Source organism: Dreissena polymorpha, chromosome 7 (assembly GCF_020536995.1).
Source record: "Dreissena polymorpha isolate Duluth1 chromosome 7, UMN_Dpol_1.0, whole genome shotgun sequence".
NCBI classification, from domain to species: domain Eukaryota; kingdom Metazoa; phylum Mollusca; class Bivalvia; order Myida; family Dreissenidae; genus Dreissena; species Dreissena polymorpha.
In genome coordinates, this window is record NC_068361.1 from 62,711,379 (window position 1) to 62,726,364 (window position 14,986).

Below are 14,986 nucleotides of genomic sequence, written 5' to 3' on the forward strand. Positions count from 1 at the left end.
ATCTAGACATGTAACATTAGTGTTATTGTGTAATCGTAAGATACTTTATTGATATACTATCACAATTTCACATGATTTTCCCAAGTCATTTATGTTTTTTGTATTACGCCAGATAAAGACGATTGACAGGAGCAAGAGGTCTTCATACGAGTGTACGTAGCAGCTTAGACACTTTGTATTTTTATGAACACTAAAACGACTCCAGTCGTAACGCCTCGGTCTTCAAAAACAATTGAAATATCATTGATTATTATCAGTTACATGATTAAAATCCAAATAGACAAATATTTGATAATGAGAAGGGCTACACAATACGTCAGAACAATTGGACAGCGATACTTATTCATGGCGTTTCAATACAAAATGTGAATAAACTCTCCAGACAGTCGTCTTGAAATATTTATAAAACAATTGCATTTTGCTTTTTGAAAAACACTTCACCTATCTATCTCATCTCTTTCTTCTGCTTAAAGTTCATAGCAATAAACTATACTTAACTAACGTTTATTGTAAATCACACGTGTCTTAACTGTGTGTATACTTTTTAAATGCTTTGTTTTTATGCCATAAAACTATAGGGAACCTTACTGTTACGATTTTTTCATTAAATTATATAAGGTTGTTTCAATATGTAAAGTGAGGCACAAAATTAACCTGAACGCATAATTGATAAAAAATACTCACAAAAACATGAGCCACAGTCTCTGTACCTTAAAAAGATTTTTTTAAAAAGGCTGAAGTAGACCACTGCTAGCGCTCTATGTTACAATATAAATAAAAGCGCTGCAAGTATAATAAATGGACATGTGCACACTATGCATTTACAAGGAACACACCAACATACGATTGGTATATGTAATTTAAAAAAAAAGGAATAATGCATTGTTCGGAAAAACTCGTGTTTATGACTTTTAGAACTAGAAACATACACACTGTTTGGTGTAAGTTAATACAATCGATGATAATAAATAAGAACAGATGAATGATCACACGTAGATGCTGCATTATGGCGGCTTTTTATGGGATCGTGTGCTTCAAAAGTACTTGTCTGTTTAAAGTCCATGTCAACTCATGCTTTTTACTTGACACTGAAACAATAGCACTGTTTAGTAAAATGTGTATATTAATTGGATAACGGTATCATGTGTTTAAGGTGCATTAAGACGAAATATGACTATATTCAGCGTGACAGCTGCTTGTATAACCTAAACGCAAGCCAATAGTCAGACGAAACTTGTTATTGGCACTAAAACATGGTCGCTAAGCGTTCGAAGTTAAACCGAACGCTGAAATTGATGAACGTCTCGTACACGTGAGGAAATGTTACGGCACATGTCTGTATTTATGCGATATATGTATGTGTAATCTGCAAGTTAGAATTATTTGAATGTCTGGATTTTAAAAATGGTACGCCGTATAGGATGAATGGTCACGTGCACGTGAATAATTTAGACAGTACATTCCTATAAAAGCGTGGTGGCTGTCTTGTGTCCTACTCCAGCATGGTTAACTCAAAAGTCTTGAAACACTTTTGCGTTTGACTAATGGCAACTGAGAACTGTGAGCAGAACATTGAACATTAACGACGCATGAGATAGATGACAAAACACAATTGGTAAATTGCCACGTGGATATGGCGGGTTGTTAAAAGTGGCCTGTATTTCAAGCTGTCAACGCGCTTTAGAGGTAAATTGGTATATCTGATAAATCAGTTTCATACCTCATTCGATTCAAATGGACATACATTGATAACTGTACAACGGCTAAATATGGTACATTGGCTACATGAACACACATGCCAACAAGGTGAATGTGTTATTAAACTTTGTTCGATGACTCCTCAACATGTTTTCGTAGACAACATATGCCACGAATGACAAATTGAAGGTTTAGATTAATAAATTGTGTTAATAAACAGGCCATTTTATTCAGTTAAATATCCAGTTTCATAGGCTGAATCATATTATTTCTTAGCATAAAATACCGCACAATAATTTCCCAATTTTAGTCAAAACATCGCGATAACTCCCAATCCTTTGGACCTCTAATCAAATCCGAAATTGTAAAATAAATCACTGTCTTATTTAAAACAAGTGTCATAAATATAAGTTAAAGAATCATCTGTAATCGATATATTATTTATTCACGTTAAAATCAAATAAAGTATTATAACGATATTTATATCATAATTACATCAAACACAACAGTTCATTTTTCATCAGTTACAACGTGTGTTACATGTCGCATGTTGACTTCGCTTTTGCCATACTAGGTTAACAAATTAACAATATAACGCATGTAATTCATTGCTAACGGACTTGTTTACAGATAATAACATTTTTACAAGTGTTTCACTGAGACATTGTATCATACACTATCGGACATTGCAAAAATTAATTTCAAATAAATTACGTTATAAATGCAATTTATTAGTTGACCTACGGGTTATTAAACGCAACGTACTATTCGGTTTGATATTAAATACATAACGTAACCCAGTACACACGGTTAGTGATCATAACATGCGCTTTTTCACATATCTCATGTAACGGTTTAATTATCCACTTTTCAAACAGCCATCGATCAATTCAACACTACATAAACCTATTATTATGCATGAGTGAGTATAAACAAGTTTCGAAGGTCTTTCTGCGCCTACAAGCTGCTTTATTTTTAGACAAAAAATGTTTTCTAGCACTTCTACCTAATTTCTTATAAGACGTACACAAGTTGGGACAAGTTGTGAATCATAGCTGCTATTTGTGTAACCGAAATGCATTCAATTTTGGTTTGGTCGTGTGGTGTGTATGGGGTGGGGTTGGGGAGGGAGCAGAAGTACCCGGAGGAAACCTGACCTGTTTTGAATGTTAACCATAAATCAAGATCACTTGCGCGGTAAGCGGAGATTTAACTCGTATGTACCAACTACTGCGCTGACCCTCTTTCGTGTTCCAGATCTAATGCAGTGCATGGTTACGAACTACTTCCGCATCATGAGACTGTGCTTTATTACGACAAATATAGTTTGTAGAAGAGGAATACCTCAGTCTCGATCGCAATGTTCATCATTGACATGAACCTTAACATCAAATAGATATAAAGTGAATACATGAACTAGTTTAAACCTATTTATGTTAGCTCGATTGCATAGAATGCCTAAAGAATATTTGAAACGAGTCCGTTTCCTGAGACTTAAACACTGGAATGAAAATCTTAACAATGCTCCCATAGTGGGGATCGAACCGTGAACTCCCGATTGCCAGACTAACACCATATCCACTACACCGCTGCGACTTAGATACATGAATTAGCCAACGATACACTGATAAACTCTCTATATTCAGCCTGTTCAATAGCTCTAACTCTATCAACATTATAATACGCACTCTGCATTTGTCAGCGTAATTAGTTATACTGCATTTGTTTGCCAAAATCAGCTGTCTGATGACGTGCCGAAACATTATGTACACTATTTAATCAGTTCGTATTTGGAAGGCAAAGCCCCTCCTTTAGCATTCAAAAGGCCCACCTTCAGTTATGTTAATTTTTTCCGATTACTCGTATGCCCACGCCTCTTTTTACATTGCCTTTAGTTGGTTGGTAGAGACCATGACGATATCATAGGGAAACGTTATATATACTGAAGGTTCTAACAGAATTGAGCAGTTGGTGAGGTGACCGAACTCTAGGCAAGATGAACGGAATTTTAGTGTTAGCTGTTCTTAGCCTACTGGCGGATTTTACAGGTTAGGCACTATACTCTAAGAGGTTTCAAATATATTTTATGTTTGGGTTCTAAATACTTTTGGGTTCATTTTGTTTATGAATGCGAAATGTTTGAAGTAAGTCAAAATTATATAATTGTAATTTTCTAAATATGGAGATGATTAAGTCTTTAAGTGATCTTATTTTTTTCCAATGATACTATGTTTGTATACAGTTTTGTAATATGCATACATCCTCTTACCACTCTTTACAAAGTCCATGTAACAATAATATTTTCTTTTTTTTGGTTAAATTAATACACGATTTACATGTCAAAACGTATTTATCAAATTAAATTTGGTACACTAAGTAATATATTTCAGCAAGTTAGAATAATAGTCTGAATTAGAAACATGTAAGGGCTGATATAAAACGAATACATGTTGCATTGTCTTTACACAAATCTTTCAAAATCACTCTTGTTTCATATTGTATTCATTCAGATGCCCAGATAACAGCATGGGACATAACCGATTTAACGATTTCGGGCACAAACGGCGCGACAGCCGTCTTTACGAAGACTGTTGCAGTGACCGAGACAAGTACTGCTGGTGCCGCTATTGTGACATTGACAGCAACTGGTACGGGAGGCTCCCCTGTGATAAATTACGCGTTCACGGGCACCGGCAACCCCGGAAGTGTGGGCAATATCGCTTCTGTTACATCTGGCGCGATCACTCTGGCTACAGGCAAATCCTTGGACTACGAATCAGGAACATCCGTTGTTTTCGTCGTCACGTGAGTTTAACTCTTATTTACATTTTAACCTTACCAAGTTTAAGTATATGCTCTAATTAATTGTTTAGCCAATGTGTTTGCAGTTGCTTTTTAAAATTCGGAAATATTTATAAAATTTAAGAGCGACTGAACAGAGTGTTGCATCGGGAAACGTTATTGGAACTGCCACGGTAACTGTGAATATCAAAAACAAGCTAGAGTATGGTCAAGACCAATATGGAGTATGTGTCCCTGATGGATCCGCAGCTGGTATGTGAGACCGATTTAACGTGTATATCTCAGGAATTTCACATATTATACAAATGTACTCCTGCAAATTGCATAATTTCAGAAATACCCTACGATTTTTATCCTTACATACAATCTGATTAAATTGTAATTTTCCTCAAGAGTATTTTTTTTAATTCATGGACATCTTTTTGTAAAGTTTGATAATTTATTATTCAGGTACCGTAGTCGGGACGTACAAGGCATCGGACTTTACCAGTCCTGAAACAGTTACGCTTTCCTCTGATCTAAGTATGCATTAGTTAAATTAACATGTCTGTTAAGACTGCGTTAGCTACATACACATGTATATACATCGTATTTCGATTAATGTTGTTATCAGCGTATACAATAAAATTAGAGATCTCATGAATGATGATAGGAATACCAACCAAAACATCTGTCTATTTTTAATGAACGTAAAGAACGGCGAACAAACGTTTGTTATTGGCAGATAATCAACGATAGTGATACCCATATTTCGATTCTTTCATGTCACAAATTTCTGCTTTTTTCCATGTCGGAACTTAGTAATGCGTTGTTTTCTGCATTATTTTACACTGATTGCATAACTAAAATTATTGATCAATTTAACTCACGATTCCATTTTAGAATCCCTTATACCTTGTAAATATATTTTATAATCAATGCCTGTTAAATGCCTGTTAAATGGCATCCGGGTGAAATTTTTAAAGTTAACTATTGTTTACCAAATTATACCGGGCGTGTGTACAAAAAAAGTTATCATATAAACTGTTGTGACATAAATGTCATCAGAACACGAGTTAATCACGTACGAAGATTTAAGTTATTGGATATTTTGGTCTGTATGAACACATTAATGTTTTAGGGACAATACAACTTAATGTAAATCATGTTTTTACAAGAGAGTTAGTTACTTTTGTTTTCACTCACAATCATTTGATACGCATTTATTATAACATGCTCAACACATATATTTTATTTGGTTCAAAGCACCTGGAACGTCAGACTTGACATATGACACGACCACTGGAATTCTCTCCGTCAGCACCGGCAAAACGTTGAGCCAAAACACCATCGGGGGTTACAAGGTCACGCTTTTTGCAACTGCTGGGGGAATTATCGTTTCCGACCTTGGCCAGAGCATCGTTTGGGTCGCCGTGGCAACTTGCAGCGGCGCCATACAGGCTACGGCTGTGTTTGCAGTCTTGGCGATGTCTTTCACAACAGCAATGCTCTTTTAGTACTATTAAATAACTAAAAAACAAACAAACTTTTAATATGGTACCAAACACAAATCTAAGTCAAAACTATGATTAGTGCTTGTTAAAAGCTTACAAAACAACATTTAGCATGGTAAAAATCACAACAAAACATTATCAGTGTATGTTAAAACAACGAATGATTTAAAATATGTAAGATGTAGACGTCTACGGACGCACTCTGATTCAGTTTAAGATATTAAATGTGTTATTATTTTTTTATTTCCTTCCTTTAAATCATTGTTACACTCTCTTATTTCCTGCGTCCTGTATGATTATCCTGAACGGTTATGATATCATGGACGTTCTCTCTTGTGTATAATTATTGCTGTGATATGTGTGTAAATCTAATAAAACGTAACAATGATCTGATTGTTTGTTATAATTTGTATGAAACACAGTAGATTTACAAATGACAAAATAACAATGTTTTCATAACGAATCACGCTGTTTATCAGTGATAAAATAATTCATTGTTCTTAGAACTATGTTTCAATGAAAAAACCAGTATTACTGTGGCAGTCGTATCATCTTTATAGACCTACGCTGTTATTTGCCGTTGCCGTCAATTAATACACGTCGCTACAAATGACTTACCAAGACTTAAAATGCATGTGTTATTGCGTGGATCTAACATACATAATTACTGATACATAATATGGAACTCATTGTCACATTTCTTTGATATTGTCAAGCCATTAGTGATGGAGCACTCTGGAACCCACCGCGTTTGCGTTACGACGCAAAAACTGTCAAAGTCGAAATCACACTACAATACATACTCATATATCGTTCAACATGTGCGTAATTGTAAAATAGATGATGTTTGTTAACTTTATGGTTATTGTATAATTATTGATAAAGCGGTCATCGAGTGACAATAGAGACTCTAAATAACCACATACTTACACATATTGTTTTCGAATAACAACAACGTTGAATTTTAAACTCAAGTAAACAAAGACATAAGAAACAAACGAGCCAAGCCAGAGAAATATTCTCAAAACGTATCATGTCGCTCACATTTTGATGAGGAACTTTGCTAATTGCGACGAAGAGATGCAAATTAACTGCAGTAATTTATTTAATCACGTACCATTACGAGCATTTACGAACGATTTAAACATCTGACTATCCTTTAAAAATGCCAAGGTCCGTAGAAGGTGATGTTACCGAGGACAACAAGTAAAACAATTCCGCGGTTTACCTTATATTGATTCCAATAGTGTACAGTCTGTCCGTATGTCTTTAATAATAATTCATATACAAGGAAAGTGCGAATTTTCGCTTGATTTTGAGCGATTGAGACTTATGCAACTAAAGTTGTAGTTTACACCTATTTACTTTAGCTCGAATGCTTTGGAAGCCAAATGCTTATTGAAACAGGCGCGATTCCATTTGCTGAGTAGAACACGTACTTGGTGTCTTTTTGGGAGACCTAAAGAGCGCTCCCACAGTGGACTCCCGGTTGCTAGGCGGTCACAATATCTACTACGCCACGACGACCCCATGGCGACCGATAACTTTTTGGTGTATATCTACAGAACTGGCTTCAGTATGCTTTTAGTTTTAATTTTTATTTTGTCAGACGTTGTACACTGAGCGTGCAAACATTCTGTTTTTGTTTGTAATTTTGTGATTTAACACAGCAATAAAGTTGAGGTTCCTTTTTCTGCAAGTACACAAACAAAGCAGTGGTCGTAACAAACAAAATCCTAAAGTGAACTTTATTTATATTTTCCATGCGCCATGTTGACAGGGAATCAGCATTGACACAAGTATCATGCGAGTAAAGGGAGATAATGGCCTTGGAAATTTGATGTTATATAGTACACACTTATTTCCCCCCTCCCGGTATCAAAATCAGATCATTGTAAAAACATACATTAACAATGACAGTTATGTTAGAAAATTAAAAGGTCGTGATCTATCATATCGTGTGTATTCACAATTTAATAGAGCTCCAGAGGTGTAGCTTTGACTCGTTTTTACTTGAGTTCAAATAAAACAAAAGTATATTAAAACAACGAAATGGAATAGTTTGAATCGATACGGTTTTCTAACTTTAATTAGGTTTACGAATCGTTCATAATTTCTTACTCGTTCTATCCGATATATGTAAATCTTCTCTCGATAAACCATTGCAGTAGTGTATCCGATTGTATAAATCTTAAATTATAAATTTTTCAAACAATAAAGTTTAACAGCTTCCATAATCAATTTACATCATACACTTTCACAAAACAATTATTGTAATAACATAAATCGAATTTGGCATGTTTAATATAGCCAATCGAGATAATATTGATTCATGATATATTGAATCAAGTACCGGAATTGAAACATCATTGTTGTTGTTTAGTCATCACACAATGGAGCGTCACTACATGTTAATCGAAAGAAATAAAATATGACTTCATTCGTCTCATCTTATGCTATATTATATATTAGCATGTTTACCATATCATGCTTACACATCTCGATCTCGTTTCCAGCTTTGAATAGTCGAACTGTTCTGTGTGTATTAACCGTCAATCCATATTTGTGACTACCTCATCATAAAATGAAGTCATGTTTTATCAGAGACTCACTGAACACGGGATATCAATTTAATGGTAACTAGCTATGAAAATGTTACTGTTAAAGAAATACATATCAATTCAGTTTTCAGGTTAACAACAAATCGTTATTGTAAAAACGACCATCAACATTCTCGTTATTTTCAAGTAGCGTTAACTGGAATTATCAGCATAACTAATTTCTGAAAAAGAAATCGTTCCTGATCGCGCCTTTTCGTAATCATGAAGTTTTTTAGTTTTTTTACTTATTCAAACCATTTATAATATATTACTAGGATCAGCAACACCTTTGTTATAAAATAAACAAGTTCCAATTAAGAAAATACTTTTAAAACAATGTGGTCAGATTATATAGATACTGGTCATTAAACAAATATCGTTATGAAAGTTCACGATGTCGCGGATAGCATGTAATTTGCAGAACTATTGTAAGAAGTATTGCTAAATTATTATGAGCGTGTGCGTAAGGAAAGATATGTTCTCATCAACAGCCTTCTGTTGCAACAGGTTAGATGGATTCTGCAACAGTTGTTATGTGGAAAATTAATTGGAGAATTCTCTATGCTTATTTATATTAATTATAAACTTAGACTTAAATTTCAATATTAAAATTTAGTTTGTTATGAAAAAAAAGAAACAAAGTTACTTACATTTTTAGCTTGCTATTTTGTTTTCAGAATACATATATACCAAGTTGTATTTTTAGATTAAATATTTGTAAATAATAAATAAAAGGGGCAGGGGCGTAATTCATTAAGTCCTCTGCCAAAATCATGTAAAGATTACTTCCCTTCAAAAGGGAATACTGTTAAAGTGACGCATATTTTATTCAAGGTTTGCACAAAGCTTACGTTCGGTTTGTTATAACTAATATGACTTATTCCTTTTGTTCTTTCACATTACTATGTTTCTTGCTTTTAACCTTACATTGTTGATGAACATGATTTTTTTTCAAAGATTTTATAAAGATATATTCAAGTGACACAACATTTATATTGAGGGACAATTAAACTCTTGTAATGTTATCAGAAATGACATTCTTGTTATGTGGGAATATCAATTCGACTTTAAATTGAGGGCATCGACCTTTTATATAAGTTGATTTGTTGACTACCAATTTTTGAACTGACCAATCATAAGTTTACAATTGTATAACTAAATAAAAGAACATGTTCTTTATTGCAGAATCCGCTCTATTGACTACAAGCCATAGGACACACCACCAACAGGCGTGGCGATAAATGCGTTCCATTTTGTTAATACAAAGTTTTTCTTACAACAAAACAGTCTACACAAGCAAACGGTTGAAGGCACTACAGGTGTTTGATATTGTTCACACAGACCTCATTTCGGTGTAAAAACAACACTAGAACGTTTGCTTTGCGGTCATTTAGTTTTTAAAGTTGTGTTGCGCTATGATGGGGTGCTATATGAGTTATGTTGTGTGTATTGCATATGTCTGTTGTGTCTCTGGAGCGTAAAAAGAGGAGGAAAGTCCAACTGTCGTGGTAAACCATAAATAAACGCTATCTATGTAGTAAGCAAGCGTGTATTGATGATCACATTTTAACATTACACGACATACATAAGGGGAATATACACACGTTATAATTTATACAACAAATACAGAAATTAAAAGTTTGCTCAGTTCTCTGGAATGACCTGAAGTTTAAATAAAGCATGCACGTTCGTTACGATAATAGGAACAGCCGTATCAATGAATGAAACGCTAACGCGTCAACAATATTGAGACTTTGCTATTGCAAAAAAAGGTATCTTCCTAGAATTTATATATTTTAAACAACCTGAGAAATTATATAATGAAATGAAACCTTTAACGTTTTGCCTTTAGAACAAGCAGAAGAAGATAGTAATTTTATTCGCGCATTATAAATTGTATCACTCTAAATAGTAAATAGTAACGAATTGACGTCATTTATTTATTGGTTTCCGCCCGGTAATTATGATCGTGTCACCTGGTCATTTTCTATGTCAAAACGAATCCGATTATCAACGTCAACTGAAAAAATTGGCATCCATTGATAAATAAAGCCCCTAGTCAACATACAAAATAATTAATAAATAATCATAGCACAAAATTGGAGTAATGGAAATTACAAACGAAAGTGTTTGCCATTTAAATCAATACCAAAAAGGGAAGAAACACCTAACCAAGTGAAATATTCTCTTATGCGTATCCTTATTCACTTACATACGGAAACTTACTACTCCTAGAAATTGTGTTACTTATCTAGCATATTGAGCTACAATAGCTTCTACAAAGCAGGTAGACTGTGCACACTTTAAAGTTGCAATAGTATAAATATGTCCATGGGTCACATACTTTATTAATGCATACTCTGTCTTATTGTCTAAATATTATGGTAACGAGGTAAATCCAATTCATAAATCAACCGCATTTAAAACTCTGCACTGTATCAAAATGCCATTCGATGATAATAAGGTATTTTGTATGATACGGAGTAATAGAACCTACACAAATGCAAAAATGTTCGCAAAGTTGTGCATTTATGCTCTACTTACCGATGATAGTGTTGTTTCATAAATATTTTATTACATTGGAATCACCAATATCATTAAACCCGTTGTGATACATATATGTAGGCAAGCATTATACGCTTACAAATGAGGTTCCATGTAGTAACAGGGGCAGAAAGGCAGCTCAGATCAATGCAGGCTTCCTGAAAGGCGTTTCTAGTACTTCTTCTGGGGACACAGCTTCCCGCAGAATGCTCAACACAACAAATTTCATTGATCCATGTCACCTTTGTATGCAAAGACAAGCAAATAAGGTCAATACTTCCTTTAAATCACTGAATAAGAGAATCATGTACCAAATAAAAAACCAAACTGGTTGCTTAAAGTGCCAAATTTTTGCAAAAGGATCCCTCTAAGGTAAATGATGAAGGGGACACTTGCTACAAAAATCCTATGTTTAAGTCGCACGCGACATCCTTTCAAGCCGGAACCATGACTGTAAGCATATTGTGGAGAAAACAATATCAAACACAAGCTAATTGTAGGGTGACAAGTAGCAAATCAACTCGGCTGTACTGCATACATGATCAGGAACAAGGATAAACCTGTTAAGTGCCAACTTCCGCTGCCAACAAAGCATGAGCTTTACGTGTAAGGACGCGGAACTATCGATACAAACTGCACGGGGAATTACACGACGGCAAGGGTTTGAGTGACCACAAACCTGATTATGACAGTATTTCACACCTTAAGCATCATAAATATGCTTATTGTCTTGTGTACATGATAAAAATTTAGTATTATTACCTGTTTTGCCATCAACAACCCTTATCCAGTGGCCCTCGGCTTAGTCGCAGACATTCATGTACCTGAAAAAGTCAATATACACAAAAGAAATAGATATAAAATGAAAAAACTATGCATTTAAGTATTTTAAGTGTATTTCTATGAATAATATGAAGTGATAAAGCTTGTTATATTCATGATTGTACTAAACATGAAGGCTGGCTTAGTTAAGCGTCTGCTGCACTGTCCAAACTGTAAAAATGTCCGCCATTCCATGTCGGTGAAATGGGACTCTGTTTGAATGTTCATGCTTTACGCACAAGCTATTTTTGCGTTACTGGATAACGGAGTACCTGGCATTGAATTCTGACTTCATGTAGCACATTAACGCTACAAGGTCAACCAATATGCGTTTGAATTTAAGTCGGAAAGCAAGTTAGCCCTTATTCGGATATATAAGGGTGGGGGTGAACTTGAAAAACAACTATTCCAGGTCAAATAATCTGAATTCATTTATTCAATGTACTTATATTCTTCTCTTTTGCAAAGAAATGACCAAAAAACCAGCTTTCCCATTCATATTATGCACTGGTTGACAATATTTAATTTTAACCTGAAGTTAGTTTAGGTCACAATATACCAAAAGATATCCTTATCAAATTCAATGTAAAACCAACAACTTCAACGAAAAATAAAGTCAAACTTTTGCGCGTAGACACCCTCATAACCATACCTTTTCTTAAAGAGCATTCCGAGCCAAATTGATTTAAACAATAAAACAAGATAGGTCATGCAGTATGTAAGAAAGAACTCGACGCGAAGCAACGGTCACTGTTTTAAGGCCATCTTTTTACCGGCTTAACTCCAGTTGATGATGGTTGCCCGCCATCTGTCAAATTCTCGTGTGGTCTCCAACCTAAAAGCAAAACACTGAATGTATAGTATACAACAATGTTTTCTCGACCACATGCACACAGAAATATCCAAAAATAAAGTCATGGCAAGTGCCCATAGAGAGAATTGTGTCTTCAAATAAATGACGTTCCATTTTTAGAGGGTATATCATTGAACTACACAAGTTTTTAGAATACTGTTACCAGAATGACAGCACAATTGTCAGTGAAAATTACAAATAACAATTTAACTAGTGAAGATATTCATATGACATGCACGGATAAGCGAGAAAAGTGTACTCAACTTTCATGGAGAGTTATATTAAACCATAAACATTTAAACCACAGAACCGTATATCCCGTATCGGGTCAGTAACTAACCCTGTAACTATTAATACCGTGGACAAATATAGGACGTACCCATCAGTATTCTATCAAGGTTCTATCAAGGTAAATTCACGTGTGACTTTTTCGGTTTTACAATGTGGGGATTACCGATCAGGTCACTGTGTAGGTAAAGCCTTCTCCTCTGATTCAATGCTGCTCACCACAGGTGACTGTTCTTGATGTCCTTAGCACATGGCTTCTGGTCTTTGAAGGTCGTTCAACTGCTGCAAATGAGCCACCGACACCTTAAATGTTTACCAACAAGCAATCTTATGCAAGTCCAAAGCTAAGTACTTGAATAGCGTTTGAACTAAACATGATGCGACAAGAAACAAATGCTTTTGCATGTGAAGACTCTGAGAAACAAAAGTCTCTACCTGGCTGTATATCACATGCATTAATACTTTTTCTGTGCTTCAACGGAAATTCCTTAATACATTCAGAGATCTCTTCGGGACCAGGAATACTACAAGTTATCTCAGACACAAATTATAGTACTTCTTTTGTGAAAACAGTCCAATCCAGTGTAGTGATGTGCAGAACAACTGAATTACAGAATGTTTTTAGCGAATATGCAGACTTTCAGAAAATGCGATATTACATTAAGAATGTTGATGTTTATGATTCAGGCTTAATCAATACATTTTGTACAAATTTACATTTTTTTAACCTGCATAATAAGATTGGGAAAAGAGGTCAACATAGGCCCCTTCTGCACAAACTTCAAGCGCTACGGCTGAGGAGAATATAATCCAAGGTAAAATTGCCGGATTTATTCAATTTTTATATGTATGTTATGTCTGTGTACCCAAGAAATATAAACTTGTATAATGATAGTGAAGCGCCATACCAGTGAACAATTAGGACAGTACATATCTGGTCACTATCAAGGTAAGGCTCTGCCAGACTGGATCGGTGCTTCTGAGTACAGGTGGCTGACCCCGATACCCACAGACAATGGCGTCTGTTCTTTCAACTGCTGCAAAAGAGTGGCAATCATTAAGCATTGGCCAATAAACAACATAGTTTATGCAAGCTAAAAACTCCTGCAAGTCAAACGCAAATCACTTGAATAGTGTTCCAACTGAACAGCAGGCGACCAGGAACATAGCATGCATTTCTACATTTAATATGCCAATAAGGACAATCTTAAGTTAATTGTTAAATAAATGAGCTACTCTGGACAGGGAACACTAAACGTGTCTCATAGTACTGCTTTTGCGAAACAAAATTAAGTTTTCAAGAAATGCATTTCAATCAGAATGAACTATTCGTTTTTAACCAGTATGTGCTGCTGTAGAGCTAAAGAGCGTTTTAGTCCACCCAAAAATGTAAATCTTCCGGTGACCGAGTTTAGATCGGTTAAGAAGACGAGTAACATTTTCTTCGAATCGGGAGAACATGAAAGTATTTAAAAAAATCAAATTAATGAAAGTCTTTTGTTTACATTAGTGCAGCCGTCTGCTTCAATTTGCCATTTATGAGGAAATTTTGTGAAGAGAACAAATGAAATGAATGCGATATTGACACATTTGGATTATTTTAGTTCAAGTAAGATTTTACAATGCAATTATGCCTGATTGTTCCTCATTTAGGTTGGGTTTGTATTTATTTTCGAGCGTAGTAATGTAAGTTAAACAAAATACTCAGAGCGCATGAGTATGATATCATATCGAGAGTCACGTTCTAAATGAAAACATAATGATCGATACTAGGACCCGTTCGAAACCATGGCGACGTACGATAAAGCTCGATAATTCAATTATCGAAAACTGCAAGTGCACCGTTTAAGTTGTGTTAACACGGTGATTAAGGCTTCTAAAAAAGC

The 14,986-nt window shown here is 34.9% G+C and overlaps 1 protein-coding gene across 1 annotated transcript; it reads left to right on the forward strand.

The window, feature by feature from the left end:
• Positions 1 to 3,525: 3,525 nt before the first annotated feature.
• Positions 3,526 to 6,381, forward strand: LOC127838953 (uncharacterized). Its single transcript, XM_052367088.1, has 5 exons — positions 3,526 to 3,746; positions 4,209 to 4,503; positions 4,625 to 4,752; positions 4,951 to 5,022; positions 5,746 to 6,381. Exons 1-5 carry the CDS (start codon positions 3,695 to 3,697, stop codon positions 5,994 to 5,996), a joined length of 798 nt encoding a protein of 265 aa, XP_052223048.1. The 5' UTR covers positions 3,526 to 3,694; the 3' UTR covers positions 5,997 to 6,381.
• The last annotated feature ends 8,605 nt before the right edge of the window (positions 6,382 to 14,986 follow it).